Source organism: Capra hircus, chromosome 4 (assembly GCF_001704415.2).
Source record: "Capra hircus breed San Clemente chromosome 4, ASM170441v1, whole genome shotgun sequence".
In the NCBI taxonomy this organism is placed as follows: Eukaryota; Metazoa; Chordata; class Mammalia; order Artiodactyla; family Bovidae; genus Capra; species Capra hircus.
In genome coordinates, this window is record NC_030811.1 from 6,994,323 (window position 1) to 7,017,454 (window position 23,132).

Here is a 23,132-nt window from a genome sequence, read left to right on the forward strand (position 1 = left end):
GCAATGTCAATCACACTCTAGGTTTTCCTGCCCCAGCATAGTGTCCATGGTGAGTCAGTCTCTGCTCAACTTAGCCATGACTCCCTGTATTCGCCTGTCTGTTCTCCAGTCTAGGGGGCATCACTTTGCCCTGTGTCTTTATAGGAATCTGTTAAGGATTTAAGAAGAGTTGATTTTTCAGTCTGTTCAGTTTTTGACTTATTCTTTGGATGGAGTAGTGACTTCCAAACTCCGGACCTGTCACTGGAAATTTGAGGTCAACTTTGTCAGTTGGATTCCATATTCCATCTGTGCTTTCAGTAAGTTAAAAAATTTTCCTCACTCTCAGGTTTTGAAAGAATTTGTCTGTTTTCTTCCAGTAGTACATAGTTCAATTTTTTAACAAATATCTGATGCATTTGGTATATTTCTTTGGTTGACACAAGGGATGAATCCAATTTTGTATGCTTTAAAATGATTATTCAATTACAATGTCCATCTTCTCTCCACTGATATAGGATATTGCCTTTATTATATACTAAATTTTCCTAGGAAAATGAGTGTTTTTCTAGATTTTCTGTTTTTTTCCATTGATTTTTCTATTTGCATGCCAGAACTCTAAGGGGCATTTCCATTTTATTTACATTCTGGCTTCCCTCTTTGTTCTTTTTCTTATTCTCATTCCTATAATTACTTCTTCTTCTCTTTTCATTGGCAGATTTCTCAAATAGCATGGGAAAGTGAGGTGGAGATGGTTTTAGTTTTAGTAACAAAATATTTCCCCATTAAATAAGTAGGCGAGTAGAGAAATAGATAAGAAAGTATAAGCCAATTCATATTTTATAGAATGTTTTTACCATGAATGACTATTGGTAGATTATATTAATGATTTTCCTCTTATTGAAACTTCTCCCTTGCTCTAGTTTTCTAGAATAAATCCCACTTGGTAAAGATTGAACCCTTTTAAAAATGTCAGATTCTGCTAATATTTTATTAGGATTTTTGAACTGACATTCATAAATGAGATATATAACTAGATTTTTTATATACAGACTTTGTCAGCTTTGCAGCTCAAAGTTACATTTACTTTTTAGAATTTGAAGGTTTCCCTTATTTCCTTATATTCTGTGATAACTTAGGTAAAAATGGGATTCTTTGATTGCTGAGGGTTTAGCAGAATTCCCCTGTGAAACCATATGAGACTGATGCTGTTTCATGAGAGGCTCTTCAACCACAACACCTTTTGACTGTGTGGGTCACAAAAAAAGTGTCAAAAATTCTTAAAAAGATGGGAGTACTAGATCACTTTACTTATCTCTTGAGAAACCTGTATGCAGCTCAAGAAGCAACAGAACTGGACATGGAACAACTGACTGGTCCAAAATCAGGAAAGGAGTACAAAGCTAAATATTGTCACCCTTTTTGTTTAACTTACACACAGAGTACATCATGAGAAATGTTGGGTTGGATGAATCACAAACTGGAATCAAGATTGCTGGGAGAAATATCAATAACCTCAAATATGCAGATGACACCACCCTTATGGCAGAAAGTGAAGAGGAACTAAAGAGCCTCTTGATGAGGGTGAAAAATGAGAGTGAAAAAGTTGATTTGAAACTCAGCATTCAAAATACTAAGATCATGGCATCAGGTCCCATCACTTCCTGGAAAATAGAAGGGGAAAAAGTGGAAGCACTGACAGATTTTCTTTTCTTGGGCTCCAAAATCACTGCAGTGACTGCAGTCATGAAATTAAAAGACACTAGCTCCTAAGAAGGAAAGCTATGACAAATCTAGACAGCATATTAAAAAATGGAGACATCACTTGCCAACAAAGGTCCATATAGTCCAAGCTATGGTTTTTCCAATAGTCAGGTACGAATGTGAGAGTTGGGCCATAAAGAAGGCTGAGCACTGAAGAATTGATGCTTTCAAATTGTGGTGCTGGAGAAGACTCTTGAGAGTCCCTTGGACAATAAGGCAATCAAACCAGTCAGTCCTAAAGAAAATCAACCCTGAATATTCATTGGAAGGGCTGATACTGAAGCTGAAGCTCCAATACTTGGGCCACCTGATGTTGAAGAGCCAATTCATTGGAAAAGACCCTGGTGCTGGGAAAGATTGAACAAAAGGAAAAGGGACCAACAGAGGATCAGATGGTTAGATAGCATCACGGGACTCAGTGGACATGAATTTGAGCAAACTCCAGGAGGTATTGGAGGATAGAGGAGCGTGGCACGCTACAGTCCACAGGGTCGCAAAGAGTTGGACTTGACTTGGTGATTGAATGACAATAATTTTGACTACTTTATCATTTCTTCTATGATCACTTCATGACTTACTTCAATTTTATGTCTCTAATGAGGTCAATATTGATAATCTCTCATTACCTACAAAATACATACACAGTTTAAAAGTTAGACCTTATTGGATCTATTTTTTTCAACGGATGAAGGATTATTGTCTAAAATACCAAGCCAGATGGCCATCAATCCCACTTCAAACACTTTTTATTACTATATATCATAAGCAGTCAATTATTGTTTGCAAGCACTAGTGTATTTTTTAGAACAAGAATATCAAATTTATCTTCCTTTCTCTGTGAAGTATAAGAAAATAGGATTACTTTAGCTGTGTGTGGCATACACAAACTTCAGGACAATTTTCACATGTCTCACCAAATGGTAGTTTTTCTTTGTGTTGAGAGTCACTGTAGGGGACTGTTGAGCTCTCTCTTCCATCCACACTTTCTTTCCCTTGGTGTCCAGATTGTTAGTGCTTTTAATAAACAACTTTTCATAGAATAGGAGGTTAACTGCTTCACCAGAATTCCTTGAGCAAAATGGAACCTGCTCTGCAACAAAATGTATAGGATTTTGTTACTTGAAAATGAAAATAGTTTAAAAAAAAAAAACAAATATTTTAAAATGAAAAGCACTGCTTTCATCACAGCAACACAAGAAAGGGATGCAATAGGAACTAGAATGATAAGTAGAAGTTACCAGGGAGGGAATCCTATGAGAAATACAACTTCACCCAGTTTAGAAGGCTTGGAATGAGGTATATATCCAGGACAGTAAGAAATAAGGAAGGATTGGGAATGATTTCAACTTTAACTAAATATATCTTTTTCTTTTCTTTGTAAACCATAGTTGGCTTGCCTACACGCCACAGCCTCTGATGTGAGCATGGCTGGTGCCAAGGACAATGCCCTGAGGATCATGCTGGTCGGGAGGACAGAAAGTGGAAAAAGTGTAACTGCAAACACCATCCTTGGGGAACAAGTATTCGACTCTAAGATTCCTGCCCAATTTATTACCAAAAGTTGTCAGGAAGCATCCCAGAAGTGGAAGGGGAGAGATCTTCTCATTATTGATAGCCCAGGGCTCTTCTACACAAAGGAGAGCCAGAACGCTATCTTAAATGAAATTAAAAAATATCTCTTTACCTCCCACCACGGACTCCATGCCATCATTTTGGTCATACAGCTGGGCTGCTACACACAGGAAGAGCAGCAAACCGTGGCATTGATCAAGAATCTGTTTGGGGAAGCAGCCATGAAGTACGTGATCATCTTGGTCACTCACAAAGAGGACAAGAGCCTGAGGGACAATGTGAGGGAGCTGAAAAAGCTACAAAGCCTCATCAAGGAGTGTGGAGACCGATACTGTGTCTTCAGTAACAGGACAGACCAGGCTGAGAAGGAAGCTCAGGTGCAGGAGCTGGTGGAGCTGATAGACAAGATGGTGCAGAACAACCAAGGGCCTTACTTTACCAACCCTGCACACAAGGGCACGGAGGTAAGAAAGAGAAAGGAGGAAGTCTTGAAGAAAATCTACCCTGATCACTTAGAAATACAGATTGTAAGGGTGGAAGAAGAGTGTGCTCAGGAGTGCAAGAAGAGTATAGGGGGAAAAGTGAGAAAAATTCAATTACTAAAGATGGACTACGAAGAAAAACTAAGAAATGTTAGGGAGGAGGTCCAAATAATGTCTTCAGTCATATATTTGAGGAAGTTATGAAGTTGCATTTAAAAACATTTCATTTCTAGCAGTATATAATTTTTTAACAAAAATCTGATGCATTGGGCATATTTATCGGGTTGATGTGAGGAATGAATCCAATTTTATACTTTTTAAAATATTCAAACCAATTCTTCACTGGTGTGGAATGTTGGGTTTGTTATACACTAAATTTCCCTAAACTAACGAGTGTTTGTCTAGATTTTCTATGTTTTCCTTTGGTCTATCTATTTGTGTGCCAATACTCTAAGGGGTTTTCCATATTATTTATATTCTGGCCTCCTCTTTTGTTCTATTTCTAATTCTCAGTACTATAATTACATTCCTATAACAAATATATTGTCTTTGTATTGACAGATTTCTCAAATATCATGGGAAAGTTAGGTGGAGATGGTTTTAGTTTCAGAGACAAAGTATTTCCCCATTAAGTAAGTTTCTGCCTCTCAAGAGGAGTAGAGAGATAAGAAAGTATGTGTCAATTCATATTTTATAGAACTTTTTTTTTTTTTTTTTACAGTGAATGGCTATTGATGGGTTGTATTAATGATTTTCCTCTCATTGACCCTCCCCCCGACTCTAGTTTCCTAGAGTAAATCCCGCTTGGTCAGAATTGAACCCTTTTTCAAATGTTGTCTGATTCTATTTTTGCTAATGTTTTATTAGGATTTTCTGTTGGTATTCATAGAGCTTCCCAGGTAGCACAGTGGTAAAGACTCTGCCTGCCAATGCAGGAGATGCAAGAGACTCCATTTTGGTCCCTGGGTCGGGAAGATCTCCAACTGAATTTTGGAGTAGGAAATAGCAACCTGCTCCAGTATTTTTGTCCAGAGAATTCCATGAGCTGGGTGCCTGGTGGGCTACAGTCCATGAGGTAGCAAATCATCAGATACAACTAGGCAGCTGAGTATAATAACAACATTGGTACTCATAAATGAGATTCGTAAGTAGTTTTCTTTTCTGGTACAATCTTTGTCAGTTTGGCAGCTCACAGTTACGTTTACTTCTTAGAAAGGATTTGAAGGTTTACCTTTTTCCTTTATATTCTGAAATAATTTAAGTGAAATTGGGATTCTGTGGTCACCGAGAGTTTAATAGAATTCTCCTGTGAAACTGTCTGGGACTTATGCTGTTTGGTGGGGAGCCCTTCCACTACTTTCTCTATAATTTCTTCCATTACCACTGGTTTCCTTCAATTTTATGCTTTTAATGAGGTCAATATTAATAAGCTTTTCCTTTGTGTTGGAGTCCCCATAGGGGACTGTTGTGCTCTCTCTTCCATCCACCCTTTCTTTCCATTTGTGTCCAGCTTGTTAGAGCTTTTCAATGAACAGTCTTTCATAGGATAAGATGCTAACTTCTTCCACCAGGACTCCTGAGATTTGGTATCTTAAACAAAATCAGACTTCCTCCAGACCAACATGTATGGTATTTTGCTGTTGTTTAGTTGCCACGTCATGTCTGATTCTTTGCAACACCATGGACTGCGGCCCACCAGGCTCCTGTGTCCCTGGGATTTTCCAGGCAAGGATACTGGAGTGGGTTGCCATTTCCATCTCCATTTTAGACATAAAGACAGTGAGAAAAAAAAAAAAAAAAAACCAAGATAAAAACAGACTTTAAAATGGAAATCACTGCTTTTATCACAGCAACACAAGAAAGCGATGCAATGGGAACTAGAATAATATGTAGAAGATATTTGGGAGGGAATCCTACAAGAAATACAGCTTTGCCCGGTTTAGAAAACTTGGAATGATTTATAGATTCAGGAGAGTAAGAAAGGGTTGGGAATGGTTTCAAGTTTATCTAAATATATATTTTTTCTTTTCCTGGAAAACCATAGCTGACTTGCCCACACTGTACAGCTAATGTCCAGTATAAAACTCTGAGGATCGTGCTGGTCGGAAAGACCAGAAGTGGGAAAAGTGCGACTGCAAACACCATCCTCGGGGAAAAGGTCTTCGAGTCTAAGATTGCTGCCGAAGTTGTTACCAAAACTTGTCAGAAAGCATCCCGGACATGGAAAGGGAGAGAGCTTCTTGTCGTTGACACCCCAGGGCTCTTCAACACCAAGGAGAGCCTGAACACAACCTGCAGGGAAATCTCCCAATGTGTCCTCACCTCCTGTCCCGGGCCGCATGCCATCATCTTGGTCCTGAGGCTGGGCCGCTACACACAGGAAGAGCAGCAAACCGTGGCATTGATCAAGAATCTGTTTGGGGAAGCAGCCATGAAGTACATGATCATCTTGTTCACTCACAAAGAGGAGCTGGAGGACCTGAGCCTGAGCAACTTTTTGGAGAACGCCGATGTAAACCTACAAAGGCTCATCAAGGAGTGTGGAGAGCGCTGCTGTGCCATCAGTAACAGCAAAAACACAGACCAGGCTGAGAAGGAGGCTCAGGTGCAGGAGCTGGTGGAGCTGATAGACAAGATGGTACAGGACAACCAAGGAGCTTACTTTACCAACCCTGCACACAAGGGCACAGAGGTAAGAAAGAGAAAGGAGGAAGTCTTGAAGAAAATCTACCCTGATCACTTAGAGATACAGATTCTAAGAGTGGAAGAGGAGTGTGCTCAGGAATGCAAGAAGAGTATGTGGGTTAAAGTGAGAAAAATTTAATTACTAATGATGGGCTACGAAGAAAAACTAAGAAATGTTAGGGAGGAGGTCCAAATAATGTCTTCAGTCATATATTTGAGGAAGTTATGAAGTTGCATTTAAAAACATTTCATTTCTAGCAGTATACAGTTTAATCTTTTAACAAAAATCGGATGCATTTGGTACATTTCTCGGGTTGATGTGAGGAATGAACCCAATTTTATACTTTTTAAAATATTCAAACCAATTCTTCACTGGTGTGGAATGTTGGGTTTGTTATACACTAAATTTCCCTAAACTAACGAGTGTTTGTCTAGATTTTCTATGTTTTCCTTTGGTCTGTCTGTTTGTGTGCCAATACTCTAAGGGGTTTTCCATATTATTTATATTCTGACCTCCTCTTTTGTTCTATTTCTAATTCTCAATACTGTAATTACATTCCTATAACAAATATATTTTCTTTGTATTGACAGATTTCTCAAATATCATGTGAAAGTTAGGTGGAGATGGTTTTAGTTTCAGAGACAAAGTATTTCCCCATTAAGTAAGTTTCTGCCTCTCAAGAGGAGTAGAGAGATAAGAAAGTATGTGTCAATTCATATTTTATAGAACTTTTTTTTTTCACAATGAATGGCTATTGATGGGTTGTATTAATGATTTTCCTCTCATTGACCCTCCCCCCGACTCTAGTTTCCTAGAGTAAATCCCACTTGGTCAGAATTGAACCCTTTTTCAAATGTTGTCTGATTCTATTTTTGCTAATGTTTTATTGGGATTTTCTGTTGGTATTCATAGAGCTTCCCAGGTAGCACAGTGGTAAAGAATCTGCCTGCCAATGCAGGAGATGCAAGAGACTCCATTTTGGTCCCTGGGTCGGGAAGATCTCCAACTGAATTTTGGAGTAGGAAATAGCAACCTGCTCCAGTATTTTTGTCCAGAGAATTCCATGAGCTGGGTGCCTGGTGGGCTACAGTCCATGAGGTAGCAAATCATCAGATACAACTAGGCAACTGAGTATAATAACAACATTGGTACTCATAAATGAGATTCGTAAGTAGTTTTCTTTTCTGGTACAATCTTTGTCAGTTTGGCAGCTCACAGTTACGTTTACTTCTTAGAAAGGATTTGAAGGTTTACCTTTTTCCCTTACATTCTGAAATAATTTAAGTGAAATTGGGATTCTGTGGTCACCGAGAGTTTAATAGAATTCTCCTGTGAAACTGTCTGGGACTTATGCTGTTTGGTGGGGAGCCCTTCCACTACTTTCTCTATAATTTCTTCCATTACCACTGGTTTCCTTCAATTTTATGCTTTTAATGAGGTCAATATTAATAAGCTTTTCCTTTGTGTTGGAGTCCCCATAGGGGACTGTTGTGCTCTCTCTTCCATCCACCCTTTCTTTCCATTTGTGTCCAGCTTGTTAGAGCTTTTCAATGAACAGTCTTTCATAGGATAAGATGCTAACTTCTTCCACCAGGACTCCTGAGATTTGGTATCTTAAACAAAATCAGACTTCCTCCAGACCAACATGTATGGTATTTTGCTGTTGTTTAGTTGCCACGTCATGTCTGATTCTTTGCAACACCATGGACTGCGGCCCACCAGGCTCCTGTGTCCCTGGGATTTCCAGGCAAGGATACTGGAGTGGGTTGCCATTTCCATCTCCATTTTAGACATAAAGACAGTGAGAAAAAAAAAAAAAAAAAACCAAGATAAAAACAGACTTTAAAATGGAAATCACTGCTTTTATCACAGCAACACAAGAAAGCGATGCAATGGGAACTAGAATAATATGTAGAAGATATTTGGGAGGGAATCCTACAAGAAATACAGCTTTGCCCGGTTTAGAAAACTTGGAATGATTTATAGATTCAGGAGAGTAAGAAAGGGTTGGGAATGGTTTCAAGTTTATCTAAATATATATTTTTTCTTTTCCTGGAAAACCATAGCTGACTTGCCCACACTGTACAGCTAATGTCCAGTATAAAACTCTGAGGATAGTGCTGGTCGGGAAGACAGGAAGTGGGAAAAGTGCGACTGCAAACACCATCCTCGGGGAAAAGGTCTTCGAGTCTAAGATTGCTGCCGAAGCTGTTACTAAACGTTGTCGGAAAGCATCCCGGAAATGGAAGGGGAGAGAACTAATTGTTGTTGACACCCCAGGGCTCTTCGACACCAAGAATAGCCTGAACACGACTTGCAGGGAAATCTGCCGATGTGTCCTCACCTCCTGTCCCGGGCCTCATGCCATCGTCTTGGTCCTGAGGCTGGGCCGCTACACACAGGAAGAGCAGCAAACCGTGGAGCTGGTCAAGGCTTTGTTTGGGGAAGCAGCCATGAAGTATATGATCATCTTATTCACTCGCAAAGAGGAGCTGGAGGACCAGAACCTGAGTGACTTTTTGGAGAATGCGGATGTAAACCTACGAAGCCTCATCAAGGAGTGTGGAGAGCGCTGCTGTGCCATCAGTAACAGCAAAAACACAGACCAGGCTGAGAACGAAGCTCAGATGCAGGAACTGGTGGAGCTGATAGAGAACATGGTGAAGAACAACCAAGGGACTTACTTTTCTGATGCCATATACAAGAACACAGTGGAAAGACTGAGGAGGCGGGAAGAAGTCTTGAAGGAAATCTATCATGATCAATTAAAAACAGATATCCAAAAAGTAGAAATGGAGTGTGCTCAGGCATGCCAAAATAGGATGCAGGAAAAAGAGAGAAAAATTAAGTTACTAAAGATGGAATATGAAGAAAAACTAAGAAATGCTAGGGAGGAGGCCCAAAACAGTATCTTCAGAGATAAACAAAATGGCAATATGAATTTTCCTTCAAGAACAAGTAATTGGTTTAAGAAGTAACTATTTTCTCACAGTTTACTATGGTTAGCAAAGCATCTTTCCAGCTCACTCCCTACCCTCTCCACGTCTGCCTCCCCACCAACAGACATCAGCTAATTTAAGAAATTACAAAATTGCCAAGTTTGAGTGCTAGCTCATTACACATGGTAAAGACTTAAATGAAAGGAATTTGAAGGCTGAAATGCATCCTGCATTGAGCCTTACCACTACCTGTGAAACACAGTACACAGGCCCCTTGTGAACATTGTGTGACTGTCAGCAAAACTTCTGGTCCCCCCAGCAGCATTGTTCTCTGGTTCGTGAGAGATGAGATGATAAATATTTGTTGTTTTTAGCCGCTAAACTTTGGGGTAATTTGTTACACAGCAGTAGATAACTAGTACAAGATGTATGTTAATACATATATATAAAAATATGTCTTGAAATACTGGCCACTTGCTGCTGGGGAAGGGAACTTCAGTTTCTAGGAATCAGGGGTGGAAGGAAACTTACTTTTTACTATAAGCTCTTTGATCTATTTCAGCATATTGTTTATTCAACAAATGAACAAAGATAATAAAATTTATTACAAATAATAAAATTTGTAATATTCTCCAACAAACAATAATTCCAAAGGGCCATTTCAAAAACAATTGTCTTATTTGTCTCCGCTTTCCTTTTCTAGGTGCTGGCTTAAAGTTCTTCCACCTATAAATTCAGATAGCTCTGTGCCAGAATGTTCCATTTCCCCCTGAAGATCCACTGTCTTCCCTTTTTGGTTCTTTGGCCCTGCCAGGGACCACATCCTGGGGTGCAATGTTCTCTGACTCTCTCTTAGACACTACCAGTGAGAAGGCCAACAAAGGATCTGTGGGAGCCAGAGAATTAGATGAGGACATTTGTCTCCTGGATCCCTCTCTGCCCAGTCCTATCTATCCAGCTGTCACCTCCAACCAAAGGTCCAGCCACAGGCACTGGGGGCTCTCAGGTCTGACCAGTAGAATACACCTGTATAGGAGTCCTGTCATACCTGTAGTGTGGCCAAAACAAAACTTTTGACTGTTTCCAGAGATCACAGCTTGACCCAAGAGTGAATTTTAATTTTCAAAAATGCCCAATCTGGTGATTAGGGTAAATGGTAAAGTTGTAAGAAGTAGTCATTAAATAAAGAGACTAATTCGCTTTTAGGATCCTTAAGTCTAAAGTCAATGCTTCTGGAAAGGTTTCAGTTGAGTTGTGAAATGTGGAAAGAGGGTTAGAATATGTGACTTAGCCCAAAGGGGTGTGAATTTGAGTGATGGCAATAATTTGACAATACAAAACAAAGCTTTGTTAAAATAAAGTAATTGTTGAGAATTTATGCCTAGTTTCTCGTATGTTTCTTTTTTAAATAATTTTTTTAATGTGGACAGTTTTTAAAGTCTTTATTAAATTTGTTACTGTATTGCTTCTGTTTTACGTTTTGGCTTTTGGCCAGGAGGTATGTGGAGCCTTAGCTCCCCAATCAGAGAGCAAACCCACATCCCCTGCATTAGAAGGCAAAGTCCTAACCACTGGACCACCAGGAAAGTACCTCTGGTATGTTTCTTAACACAGCGGTCTAGGTCTGCCTAGATTTCTAGAAAAATATAAAGGGGTCAGATATTTAAAGGATAAAATTTGGGAAATAGTGAGAAAGTATTTTTTCTTATGGGATTAATAATGCCATTGGTTTCCTTGTTACCTAAAATTGTATAGTTTATTTTTTTTATTATCTACTATCTGTATTTTCTTATTGACATAAATTTATTCATAAAATTCTTTTAAAAAATTTAAATCTCCTTTGAATATATAGTTATAATCCTTTTATAATGTTTAGTATTTTCATTATATTCACTCTCTTTTTATTTCAATTGAATCATAATGATTCATTCCAAAGAATCAGCTTTAGTTTTTAAATTTTGATATGCTTTTTGTGTTGTCTTATAGTTCATTAATTTCTGTTCCTTTATTATTTCATTTTTTTTGAATTCTTTGGTTTTATTCAGCTCTTCTTTTTTAAATTGGCTTCTTATATTCGAGTATACATATTTAAGATTATTAAGTTCCCTCTAAATACTGCTGTAGCTTAATCCAAAAGTTTTATTTTGTTGTTATTCAGTTCTCCATGTAGTTTCATTCATTAAGGGAATTACAAATTGCTCTGATTTCTAATAAAATATAAAATTCCCTCTACTCCATTTTCACTTATATCTTTGAAATTTCAGTGAGAATGTATCAGTGAACAGGAGATATAAAGGTTGCTTAAGGACATACACAGGGGATGAAGGGGGGCAGGCACAGAATGGGGTGGGAGCCCTGGTTTATCCACACACGGCACTGACTTGAACTTCACACCTGTTCTAACTGGGTGTCTTCCTTCAGCCTTTCCTGCAGGGCCAGGGCAGGGTGAAGTGCAGAGAAGCAGAAAAGAGGGGTGGGGTGGGATTCAAGTCTGAGATTCTCAGAACCCCCAGCAGGGCCCTACTCCCTGAAGAACTATCAGGTGCCTTTTCACCTGGCCAGTCCCTGTAACACAGGCTGGCTTCCTGCTTCTCTCCTCCCCTAGTCCCTGACTTCTGTTTCATGCATTCTGGGTCCCACACAAATCGCTGCTTTGTTTTACCCTCTATGTCCTGTGCTGAGACTCTACCCTCAACTAGGCTGAGATCTCCTCTTATAAACACCAGTGCCCAGAGCTAACCACATAGAAGGTGTGCAGTGAATACTGGTGTGAAGGAATGTGATTAAATGGAACAAAATGGAAAGGCGAGGGAAGGGTGGGATGGACAGACCCTGTCCAGTCCATGAGCAGAGGCGGGACTTTCCACCAACTCCTGCAGGGAGCCCCTTGCTCATGAGGACTCTGGTGCAGACACCATGCCCTCCACGTCCCTTACGAGATATAAACTTGCTGACAAAGAATAGCCATGGGCAAAAAAATGTGTGAAATGCTCGTCTTGTGTGTGGATCCTGTTCTTTGGGCTGCCCCCACTGCACCCACACCCCATCCCTCCTTACAGTCTAACCAGGACCCCTTCCCTGACAGACATCCCCGGGCCTCCTCTTCTCTCACTGCTTCAGGTCCCCAGGGCTTCTTGAGCTGAGGTTTGAGTGATGCATTAAGGTCCCTTCTTGTCCTCCGTATCCAGGTTTTTCTGGCCAAAGCCTCAGGATCTCCTGACCAGGCTCCCTTGGTCTTCCAGAGCCAGATCATCTAGAAGGGCTACCTGAGGTGTGCCAGGAAGACACAAGCAATGGTTTCCACCCCCTCTCTCTTTGGGAACCAAGACACCAAAAGGGAGCTTGTGAGCTCTGGGTTTGCAGGGGTGAAGACTGGGAGATGAGGCCTTGCCCTAGGGAATAGAGTCTCACACATGAGGATGAGAAGATAAGTCAGATATTCTAGAGAATTCACCCACGGCTTTTCCTGGTCACAGATCAAGATACGGGTGTTCTCATCACAGAGTGATAGCAGGCAGTTTGCAATGCCCTATCCTGAAAGCTAGTGCCTCTGCTCGACTCTTTGGGACCCTCAGACTCATCAGTTCTGGAATCGGTTGGGACCCAAAACCAGAACTGAAGGAAACAGTATTCTCATAGGGTTGGGTTTCAGACTCCCTGATGTAGTGAGGCAAGGAACTGGAGTCAAGAGTGTTAAAAAATACATCGTGTGAATCTAAATGTCCATCAACAGGTGAATGGATAAATCTGTCAATTCCAGCCAAGAAGTATGATCTGTGACATATAGGGGGAGTCTCTTGAGCAACAGACATGGAATAAAGCTGAGCTGCATAATCTTGATTTGGTAAGTGGTGACTGAAGAAGCAAAACAGGGACAAGTGGGAAGTTACCATGTATTCACAAAAACTCCTATTTTTCTCTCAATTCCCCATTATTTTTCCTTACTCTGCCCACTCCACTTCCCTTGTTCAGTAAAGATTTACTGAGCAAGGCCCTGACCATCAGAACAAGACCCAGTTTCCCCCAAAGTCAGTCTCTCCCATTAGGAAGCTTCCATAAGCTCTTATCCTTATCCTTCAGAGGGAAGACAGAATGAAAGCCACAATCACAGAAAACTAATCAAACTGATCACATGGACCACAGCCTTGTCTAACTCAATGAAACTATGAGCCATGCTGTGTAGGGCCACCCAAGATGGACGGGTCATGATGGAGAGTTCTGATAAAATGTGATCCACTGGAGAAGGGAATGGCAACCACTTCAGTATTCTTGCTTTGAGAACCACAGGAACAGTAAGAAAAGGCAAAATGATAGGATACTGAAAGAGGAACTCCCCAGGTCAGTAGGTGCCCAATATGCTACTGGAGATTAGTGGGGAAATAACTCTGGAAAGAATGAAGGGATGGAGCCAAAGCAAAAACAACACCCCGCTGTGGGTGTGACTGGTGATAGAAGCAAGGTCCGATGCTGTAAAGAGCAATATTGCATAGGAACCTGGAATGTCAGGTCCATGAATCAAGGCAAATTGGAAGTGGTCAAAGAGGAGATGGCAAGAGTGAATGTTGCCATTCTAGGAATCAGTGAACTAAAATGGACTAGAATGGGTAAATTTAACTCAGATGACCGTTATTTATACTACTGTGGGCAGGAATCCCTTAGAAGAAATGGAGTAGCCGCCATGGTCAACAAAAGAGTCCAAAATACAGTACTTGGATGCAATCTAACAAACAACAGAATGATCTCTGTTCATCTCCAAGGCAAACCATTCAGTATCATAGCAATCCAAGTCTATGCCCCAACCAGTAATGCTGAAGAAGCTGAAGTTGAACGGTTCTATGAAGACCTACAAGACCTTTTAGCATTAACACCCTCCCAAAAAAGATTTCATACATAGTAGTGTGTATATTTCAATCCCAATTTCCCAATTCATCCTACTCCCCCATCCCCCCTTGGTATCCATAAGTTTGTTCACTATATCTGTGTCCCTATTTCTGCTTTGCTAATAAATTCATCTGCATGACTTTTCTAGATTCCATATATTGATATTATACAATATTTGTTTCCTGACTTACTTCACTCTGTGTGACAGTCTCTAGGTCTATCCACGTCTCTGCAAATGGCACTGTTTCATTTCTTTCTGTGGCTGAGTAACATCCCAGTGTATCTATGTACTACATCTTTTTTATCCATTCCTTTGCTGATGAACATGTAGATTGCTTCCCTGTCCTGCTTATTGTAAACAGTGTGGCAAGGAACATTGGGGTGTATGTATCTTTTTGAATTACAGCTTTGCCCGAATCAGGCACAGGGGTGGGATTTCTGGGTCATATGATAGTTCTATTTTTAGTTTTGTGAGGCACCTCCATACTCTTCTCCATAGTGACTGTGCCAGTTTACATTCCCACCAACAGTGTAGGAAGATTCCCTTTTCTCCACACCCTCTTTAGCACTTATTGTTTGTAGATTTTTTTGATGATGGCCATTCTGTTCAGTGTGAGGTGATACCTGATTACAGTTTTGACTTGCATTTCCTGAATAATTAGTGATGCTGAACACGTTTCCTTGCCATCTGTATGTCTTCTTTGCAGAAATGTCTGTTTAGGTCTTCTGCTCATTTTTTTGATTGAGTTACTTGGTTTTTGATATGAAGTTGCATGAGCTGTTTGTATATCATGGAGTTTACTCTTTTGTCAGTTGCTTCATTTGCAAATGTTTTCTTCCATTCTGAGGGTTGCCCTTTCATTTCATTTATGGATTCCTTTGCTATGCAAAAGCTTTTGCATTTAATTAGGTCCCATTTGCTTATGTTTGTTTTTATTTTCATTACTCTAGGAGGTGTGTCAAAAAAGATCTTGCTAAGATTTATGTCAAACAGTGTCCTGTCTATGTTTTCCTCTAAGGGTTTTATACTTCTGGGCCTTACAGTTAGGTCTTTGGTCCGTTTTGATTTTACTTTTGTGTAAGACGTTAGGTCAATTTTTTTTTTTTTTGCTCTGGGAGCCTCAATGTGATAGTGACAATGTTGCCTTTTCTATACAAGTGAATAAGTATTTGCTTATTCCAGCAATCAAATATTTTGAGATTTTTTTTCTAAATTTGTCTTTAACCTCTTTTAAATATCTTCCCAAATGATGTAGTGTTTTGTTTTAATTATTATTTTGGGTCATAATGATTTCTATACCTTACACTCAGTCTCCTTCTTGGTCCAATTCTTGTTTACTTTGTATTTCCTTTCACACTTTATCGCATGAAGTTTACTTCAAAAATAGACTCAAATCGTGTATATCTCTTGACTTTCGACGTCTGAAAACACCTAACATCTGTTCTTCCACGCGCTGGTGAAATAGCTCAAGGATACACTGAAGAGAACAGCGTATCACTCCTCAGAAATCACACACATACACGCCTTCTAAGAACAGACTTCCCAACCCCAAGAAACAAAAGGCAAAGAACAGTGGCTCTGTGGCTCCCAGCTCTGCGGAGTTTCTGGAAAGGAGGACGACGGCTCCACTCTAATCTGCTCCACACCTGGCTCCAGTTTTCACGAAGGTAGAGAAGTCCTCCGCGAAAAGTCTGTGATTCTTTCTTGCGCCAAAGAAAATAACTAGCTTTCTAAGTTGATCTCTTTGGAGGTGCTTTCAAGGGGAGACTGGGATCAGAGTGGTCTCTTTTCACCCATGTTAAAGAGGAAATGGGAGGGGGCGAGGCGCTCGCGGTCTTAGAGGGCAAGCATCCCTTGGGGGTGCACACGCTGCGAACTCGCCGCTGTCCGGTTTCCGCGGCAGTAGTTTCGCGCCGCCCGGAGGACAGGAGGCGCGCGCGCTCCGGCAGCCCTGCTTTCCTTCTTGCCCTGCTTTCCTTCTTGCCCTGCAGTCGTACCCTGCAGCCTTCGGCCGCGCGCTCCCGCCGACCCGCCGGCACCCAGCCCGCAGAGCCGAGCCTGGTAAGGGGACCCTGCGGGGGTCCCTGCGTCCTGGAGGATTGGGAGCGGGGCGAAGAGGGAGGGTTCTGGAGGCCGCGGTTGAGTCAGGGCTACTGATTTCTGGTGGGACCTCGAAGTGGTTCCATGCTTCTGGGGTCTCCTGTCAGTGAAACCAGGAACCGGTGGAAAGCGTTAGGGACACCAGCAGGCTCCCAGTGGGAACCAAACGGATTTGGGAACCGCTCACCCCGCGTTCCCGCCCATCGTTTTCCACAGCCCTGCAGTCTTTTATGTCTAGTTGCCTACTTCTTAGCTCTTTTGATTTTCATTAAGCTTCACAGCGTTTCATAAAGCTTCGCTAATATTCTCAGATGCTGGGAAAGATTGAAGGCAAAAGGAGATTGGGGAGGCAGGAGATGAGATGGTTAGATAGCATCTCGGACTCATTGGTCATGAATTAAACAAACTTCGGGAGATAGTGGAGGACAGGAAAGCCTGGGGTGCTGCAGCCCATGGGGTCGCAAAGAACTGGACAGGACTGAGCGACTGAACAATAATTTGACACATTGAGAAAACTGAAACTCACAAGATGCCCTAACTAGGTAGAGCGAACATTTTAAGTTTTACCTTCGTAACTTCACCCATACCACCCCCGCCCCGTCCCTGACAAGCACCACCTCCCAGAGAAGCCTGCTGCAGGAATCCATTCCTAGGGCTCCACATGACAAGAACCCTCACTGAGCCACGTTCCCAACGAAACCTCTCAGTAGACATTGTTCCAAGACCTTGATCTTCTGAAAGCCACCGCATTCTTCCCCAGATAGCCACGTTTCCTACCACACGATGTAGAATTCGACGCTAGGGCAGAAAGACCCCAGCGTGTATGTACAGGAACCATCCCTTGGTCTACTGTCAACCCCTTGTGAAAGCCGTGTTATGAAATCGTGATGCTAAACTGTGAAACCAGTGATGCTGGGAAATAGAGGGACTCAAGCAGATGGGGAAGGAGAGACTCATGAATAAGGCAGACGAAAAAATTTTTACCTTTCCTAAAACAGCAGGAGAGAGCCTACTTTCTAGTGGTTTGATAAAATGAGATAGCATCAAGATAACATCAGGTTCATCCAATTTAAAGATCAGAAGGTATATGATGTTCATTTGCGTCAACCTCCTCCCTAAGCTAGATCCCCCTGCTGTTCCTGTCAGATATCTGTATAATCTCTGTTCCCACAGCTCTCTCTTGATTCCTGATCCCATGTCAGGAAGATTAGGGTTTTCTTTGTGGAGAAGAAATCTGCCTCCACTCTTCATTCCCCAACTTTTGTCTGTTCTGCAATTGACACGTGTCACGTTGCTTCAGGTTTACAATGCTTCCGGATGTCTTCCTCGGCTTGATTCAGTTCTTTTAATATCCTGTCATTTCAGCATTTCCATCTATATCCTTTCTGACTAGCCTCTGAACACTTTGGTATTTGTTAAATATCTGCCCCCAAAAATCTGTTCCTCGGTGAGACGTGTTTCCCCTTGGCAACCTGACCCACTCAGAAGATGCTTCAGGGGACGCTGCTGCACCTCTGCCCCCCAATTCGGGACTTTGATGGTGTTTTGTGGCAGCCACAGAGCCCCATTTGGGTCACACTGATCATCAAGTCATGTAAAAACACCAGATTGTTTAAACTGAAATCTTTCCATTCTGAGCAACTTCTGTCCCCTATGATTTTATGTTTGAATAGTCTTTTTTTAAAAAAGGGGGCACACAAGATTTTGCAATACAGTTCTCTTTGTTGGTTTTAGGGCAAGCTTCCAGTCTAACTGCTTCAGTTTGTGACCTGACCATGGATGGCAACATGGTATATAGTGTTCCAAAAGGCTCAATGGCTTTATCTTCACTTCTCCTCCCTGATGAATCTAGGAGAATATATGCAGGCAAAATGAGCCAGTTTTTGTTCTTAGCTCCATGACTTGTGTGAACACAGGCATGTTAGTTGAGACTCAGTTTCTTAATATTTTAATAGAAACTTTAATACCTATCTCAATCACATCATAGGGAATTAGGGCAAACAATTAAAATAATGGATATGAAAGAAAAATTGAAAATTATAAACGATGGTGAAGTTCATTATCAACATTGTTATGACTGTCATCATTGTCTTTACTACTTCAATATACTGGTTCCAATAGAAAATGTCATCTGAGATAGAAAAGATGTCAGAGAATTTGAACAATTTTAGCAAAAGCTGGAGTATAATTTACTAGAGGTAAGGACACCAAGTGGGAGAAGGTGGTAAGGAAAATGGTCTTCTCGGGGGTTAAGGAAAGGAAAGGGGTGCAGGAGGGAAAGGAAAGGAAAGAATTTATTTTAGTATATTCTGATAGTGTGACAGGGGATGGTTTCCTCAATGAGGACCATTGCTATTCATCCTGACTGAGTGAATAGAAAAATGTGTAAAGGTAGAAATAAGAAATTTGCTGAATAGCAAATCAACTATGAAAATAATTTTTGATTCAATGTTAATCAATAAAATGCAAGTTTAAACCAATTAAGACATCCTACTGCATGCCCAGCAGGGTGAACAAAAAATTAAAAATCTAGTATTACCAAGTGTAGGCGAAGATTTGCGGGATGCTGGTACGTGGCTGCTGCCAGCATGACTCAGCACAAGTTTCCTGGAGTCAGATTTGGCAACATCTAGTCAGATGGAGCGACTTCACTTTCACTTTTCACTTTCATGCATTAGAGAAGGAAATGGCAACCCACTCCAGTGTTCTTGCCTGGAGAATCCCAGGGACAGCGAAGCCTGGTGGGCTGCAGTCTATGGGGTCACAGAGTCGGACAGGACTGATGCGACTTAGCAGCAGCAGCAGAAGCAACAGTCAGGCGGAAGTTGGACATTCTAGAGAGATTGTCATGTTGGTAGTAGCACTACTGTTGGTAGTAACAAAGATGCATTTGGAACACCAAATGTTTGTTAAGAAAGAACTGGATAAAATGTTGCATAAATAATGTCACTTCTGTAAAAAAGTAAAATACCAAAAAGTACTGTATCTTAACTTAGATAGATGTGTATGTACAAGTGTAAGTACACAAATGAGATAGACACATAAACCTCTCAGAATATTGTTTGCGTCTAAAAGGAGAGGGAGAATGAGACTCAGGGTTGGGGGAGTCAAAAAGTAAATAAATGAAACTATATGTGTAAAGTTTTAACTTTCTCAATCAAACTGAACAGCAGTAATAAAAATGCCAAATTCTGAGGTTTGTTCATTGCACATCGTGGAATTTGTTTTATTCCTCAGTGTATTTATTTCTCTTCTTAAAATATTTGTTTTATAACTGCATAATCTTTAAAACTGAATAAATAAAATATAGGCTCAGTGATGGTGGTTTAGTTGCTAAGTTGAGTCTGACTCTTGTGACCCCATGGACTATATATAGCCTGCCAGGCTTCTCTGCCCATAGGATTCTCCAGGCAAGAATACTGGAGTGGGTAACCATTCCCTTCTCCAGGGGATCTTCCCAACCCAGGAATTGAACTCAGTTCTCCTGCATTGCAAGCCCATTCTTTACCAACTGAACTATGAGTGAAGCCCATAGGCTCAGAGTTCATCTTATTTATAATTGAAGATTTCGTGATTGCCTTTTCCAATGCATGCTTACCTTTTCTAGCACCAAGAATGACACAATAGTATGCTTCATCTGAATGAAACATTTATCTCCATGGTTTTGCCAATTTCTGCTTATGTCTACAGGGATTTTTAAGTTGTTATTGGGAGACCCACAAGGAAAGACATTTGATTTAAAACAGAGAAGGCAATGACTTTATCCTGAATTTGTCCCGAATGTTGCTGCTGTCCCTCAGTCAGGGCACCAGTTTCTCTCCCCCCAGCTGCTCAGAGGGAAGGAGGTGGTGACCATGTTCGGGCCTCTTCCCCTTCTCCCTCTCATGTCCATCCTCAAAGGAGCCCTGGACCCCAATTCCACACTCCCACTGGAAGGTGATTTGTACAGTCCCCTTTGCCACTGGGATATCCATCTGATACAAAGAGTTTCTGGGACTGGAAATGCCCAGTACTTCAAACAAACCACTATTCATTTACATCAAGGCAACATTTATTCTCTAGTCTAGCAAATTTGCTTTGATTCCAGTAATAATAACAAATAATTTTAAAGTCTTGCTTCTTATTCCATAGAAGAAGGCTTTCTTTATTTCATGCCTTTTCAGCTTGAAGGGAGATAATCAACTGATGTGTATTCAAACATTTCTTGCTTTCCTGTAGAATGAGGAAGAAAAGCAAGAGTTCACTGTGTTAATAACCTAGCATCACCTGACTTGCTTAAAGCTCTATATGGATATTTGAAAATAAAACATGTTAGAAAATTAGCAATGCAAATGGTTCATCTGAGGATAATTGTTCTCGGCTGTCTGAATTGGAGGGGTTCTCAGGTCTTATCAACTCCTATAAGGACACTTGCTTTTATTCCTTTCCTCTTTTTATTCTAGAAGTGAATGGAAGGGCTGCAGAGGAGCAGATATGGAACCATGGCTGAAGGTAAGAAACCCTCCAAATTCTCAAGAGCTCTGGACACCTGGAGACAGTTACTGTCTTCCCTCCTCCACTCCCTGACCTCAAACACTGAGACAGAAGAGAAACCCAGCTACTTTAAACTGCAGGAGAAAAAGGCAGCTATCGCGTTCTTTATCTTCCCTACTGTCATCACACCCTACACACCTGAGCATGACACCCTGACCCCTGTGGTGATGTATGGGAAATGTGGAAATAAAACTTCAAGTCAGAAGTCAGTGGATTTGGAACCAAATTGTGGAAATGATATCTTCCCCTGCCTGTGCTCAGCTTGAAAAGAGGAAAAGTTCCCCAGAGAGATTCAGTAATCCTGTTTGAAAAATAAAATTTCAGAATACTTTAGTAAGGGAAGAACTGACACAGTAAAAGGAACAAAATAACAGATTTTAGGGGCCTAGAATGAACCCAATTCATGTGGGCTCGTAAGAACTCCAGAAGTCCGTGGATTCTCACTCTTCATCTCTTGAAAATTTTAGCTCTTGGCACAGCATCACCCTTGCCAACTCTTGCTGTTGTTTGTTGTCTTTCAGTCACTATGTCATGTCCAACTCTTTGCAACCCCATGGACAGCAGCCCACCAAGCTCCTCTGTCCATGGGCTTTTCCAGGCAAGAACACTGCAGCAGCTTGCCATGTCCTCCTCCAGGGAGCCTTCCCAACCCAGGGATCAAACCTGTGTTCCATGTCTCTTGCATTGGCAGGCGGGTTCTTTCCCACTAGCACCACCTGGGAAGCCCATCGCCAACTATACCTCAAGAAAAAATACAAGCTTTAAAAAAGAATCACAAACTTAGTAAAACAGGGGAAATCCTTTTTTTTTTTTTTTTTTTTTTACAGGCGGGATAGAACATCAGGGCTTTGAACCTTCCTCCTCCTTGAGGATCATCCTGGTAGGCAAAACAGGCAGCGGGAAAAGTGCAACCGGGAACAGCATCCTCTGCCAGCCTGTGTTTGAGTCCAAGCTGGGGGCCCAGTCGGTGACCAGGAAGTGTCAGAGGGCAACAGGCATGTGGAATGGGAGGAGCATCCTGGTGGTGGACACGCCCCCCATCTTCGAGTCCAGGGCCCAGGATCAAGAGGTCTATGAGAATATCGGAGCCTGTTATCTGCTGTCGGTGCCAGGGCCCCACGTGCTGCTGCTGGTGACCCAGCTGGGGTGCTTCACCGAGCAGGACGCGGTGGCTGCGACCAGGGTGAAGGAGGTCTTTGGGGCAGGAGCCGAGAGATACATGGTCATCCTCTTCACTCACAAGGAGGATTTGGCGGGCGGATCCTTGGATGAGTACGTGGCAAACACAGACAACCTCAGGCTGAGGAGCCTGGTCCAGAAGTGCGGACGGAGGTACTGTGCCTTCAACAACCGGGCCTCCGGGGATGAGCAGAGAGAGCAGCTGACCCAGCTGATGACCGTGATCGAGGGGCTGGAGCGGGAGCACCAGGGCGCCTTCCTCACCAACGAGCTCTTCTTTGATGCACAGATGCTGAGACAGATAAGGGGTGGAGCCCATGGAGAAGGTCTGAGGCGCTACCTGGAAAAGGTATGGCTGCAGGTTGCAAAGCAAAAGCAAGACCTGAGAGAGGGTGAGAGAAACGGTGCCTTCAAGGTGCTCCTCCGACTCAAAGCCTGGATCGTTTCTCATGCCAAAATATTTGTTCTTGTCCTATGCCTTTTGATTTTTCTTGCCATTGTAATTAGCTTGTATAGTACACATCAACGTTGAGCATTTTCAGATGACAGCTGCCCTCGGCTTCCACCTTTTCAGAGTCGGCATACCTATCTGTGTTGATCAGAAACTTTGTTTGCTTTTTACATAATTTCATTTTCAATTTTGCTTCCTTGCATCAGACACACCATCCCTTTTCTTCGGTTCCTTTTTAGGTAAATAAAATCCAGAAGGAAAGAAATTTCCCCTTTCTGTTGTGTTAAAAATGGTGAAGGTGGAAACTTCCCTGGCAGTCCAGTGGTTAAGACTGCTTTCAATGCAAAGGGTGCAGGTTCAATCCCTGGCTGAGAAACTAAGATCCTATATGCTGTGCAGCCAAAAATTGAAGCAAACAAATAAATTTAAGAGCAAAATCTTTTCAAAAATATGGTGAAGACAAGTAATAAACTAACTGCACACCATCAAGAAATATTGGGGAGCTTGAGGAGAGGAAAGTGAGTGGACTGACATGCTGTGTGAGTGAATGTCTCACGGGACTTCC

At 41.6% G+C, this 23,132-nt stretch overlaps 2 protein-coding genes across 7 annotated transcripts in view; both read left to right on the forward strand.

Annotated features, from left to right (window-relative positions):
- Positions 1 to 10,800, forward strand: part of LOC102171786 (GTPase IMAP family member 7-like) — an 80,567-nt gene extending 69,767 nt beyond the window's left edge. Inside the window, exons 1-4 of one of the 3 annotated variants that reach the window (XM_018046729.1) lie at positions 232 to 299; positions 3,132 to 3,779; positions 5,842 to 6,489; positions 8,550 to 10,800. In XM_018046729.1, the coding sequence (XP_017902218.1) occupies positions 3,168 to 3,779; positions 5,842 to 6,489; positions 8,550 to 9,461 (2,172 nt within the window). In that variant the 5' untranslated portion in view covers positions 232 to 299; positions 3,132 to 3,167 and the 3' untranslated portion in view covers positions 9,462 to 10,800. Of the gene's footprint in view, positions 1 to 231; positions 300 to 3,131; positions 3,780 to 5,841; positions 6,490 to 8,549 lie in introns of those variants that run through there. The other 2 variants (XM_018046728.1, XM_018046730.1) reach the window with 2 other exon arrangements.
- LOC108635823 (GTPase IMAP family member 5-like) lies at positions 15,699 to 22,905 on the forward strand. 4 transcript variants are annotated; one of them, XM_018046754.1, is made up of 4 exons: positions 16,206 to 16,365; positions 20,847 to 20,895; positions 21,765 to 22,269; positions 22,406 to 22,647. In XM_018046754.1, the coding sequence occupies exons 2-4, from the start codon at positions 20,853 to 20,855 to the stop codon at positions 22,410 to 22,412; spliced, it is 555 nt and encodes a 184-aa protein (XP_017902243.1). In that variant the 5' UTR covers positions 16,206 to 16,365; positions 20,847 to 20,852; the 3' UTR covers positions 22,413 to 22,647. The 4 variants fall into 4 exon arrangements, with proteins under 4 accessions (XP_017902241.1, XP_017902243.1, XP_017902240.1 ...); XM_018046752.1 differs by lacking the exon at positions 16,206 to 16,365 and adding an exon at positions 15,699 to 15,971 and having other exon boundaries at positions 21,765 to 22,905; XM_018046751.1 differs by having other exon boundaries at positions 21,765 to 22,905.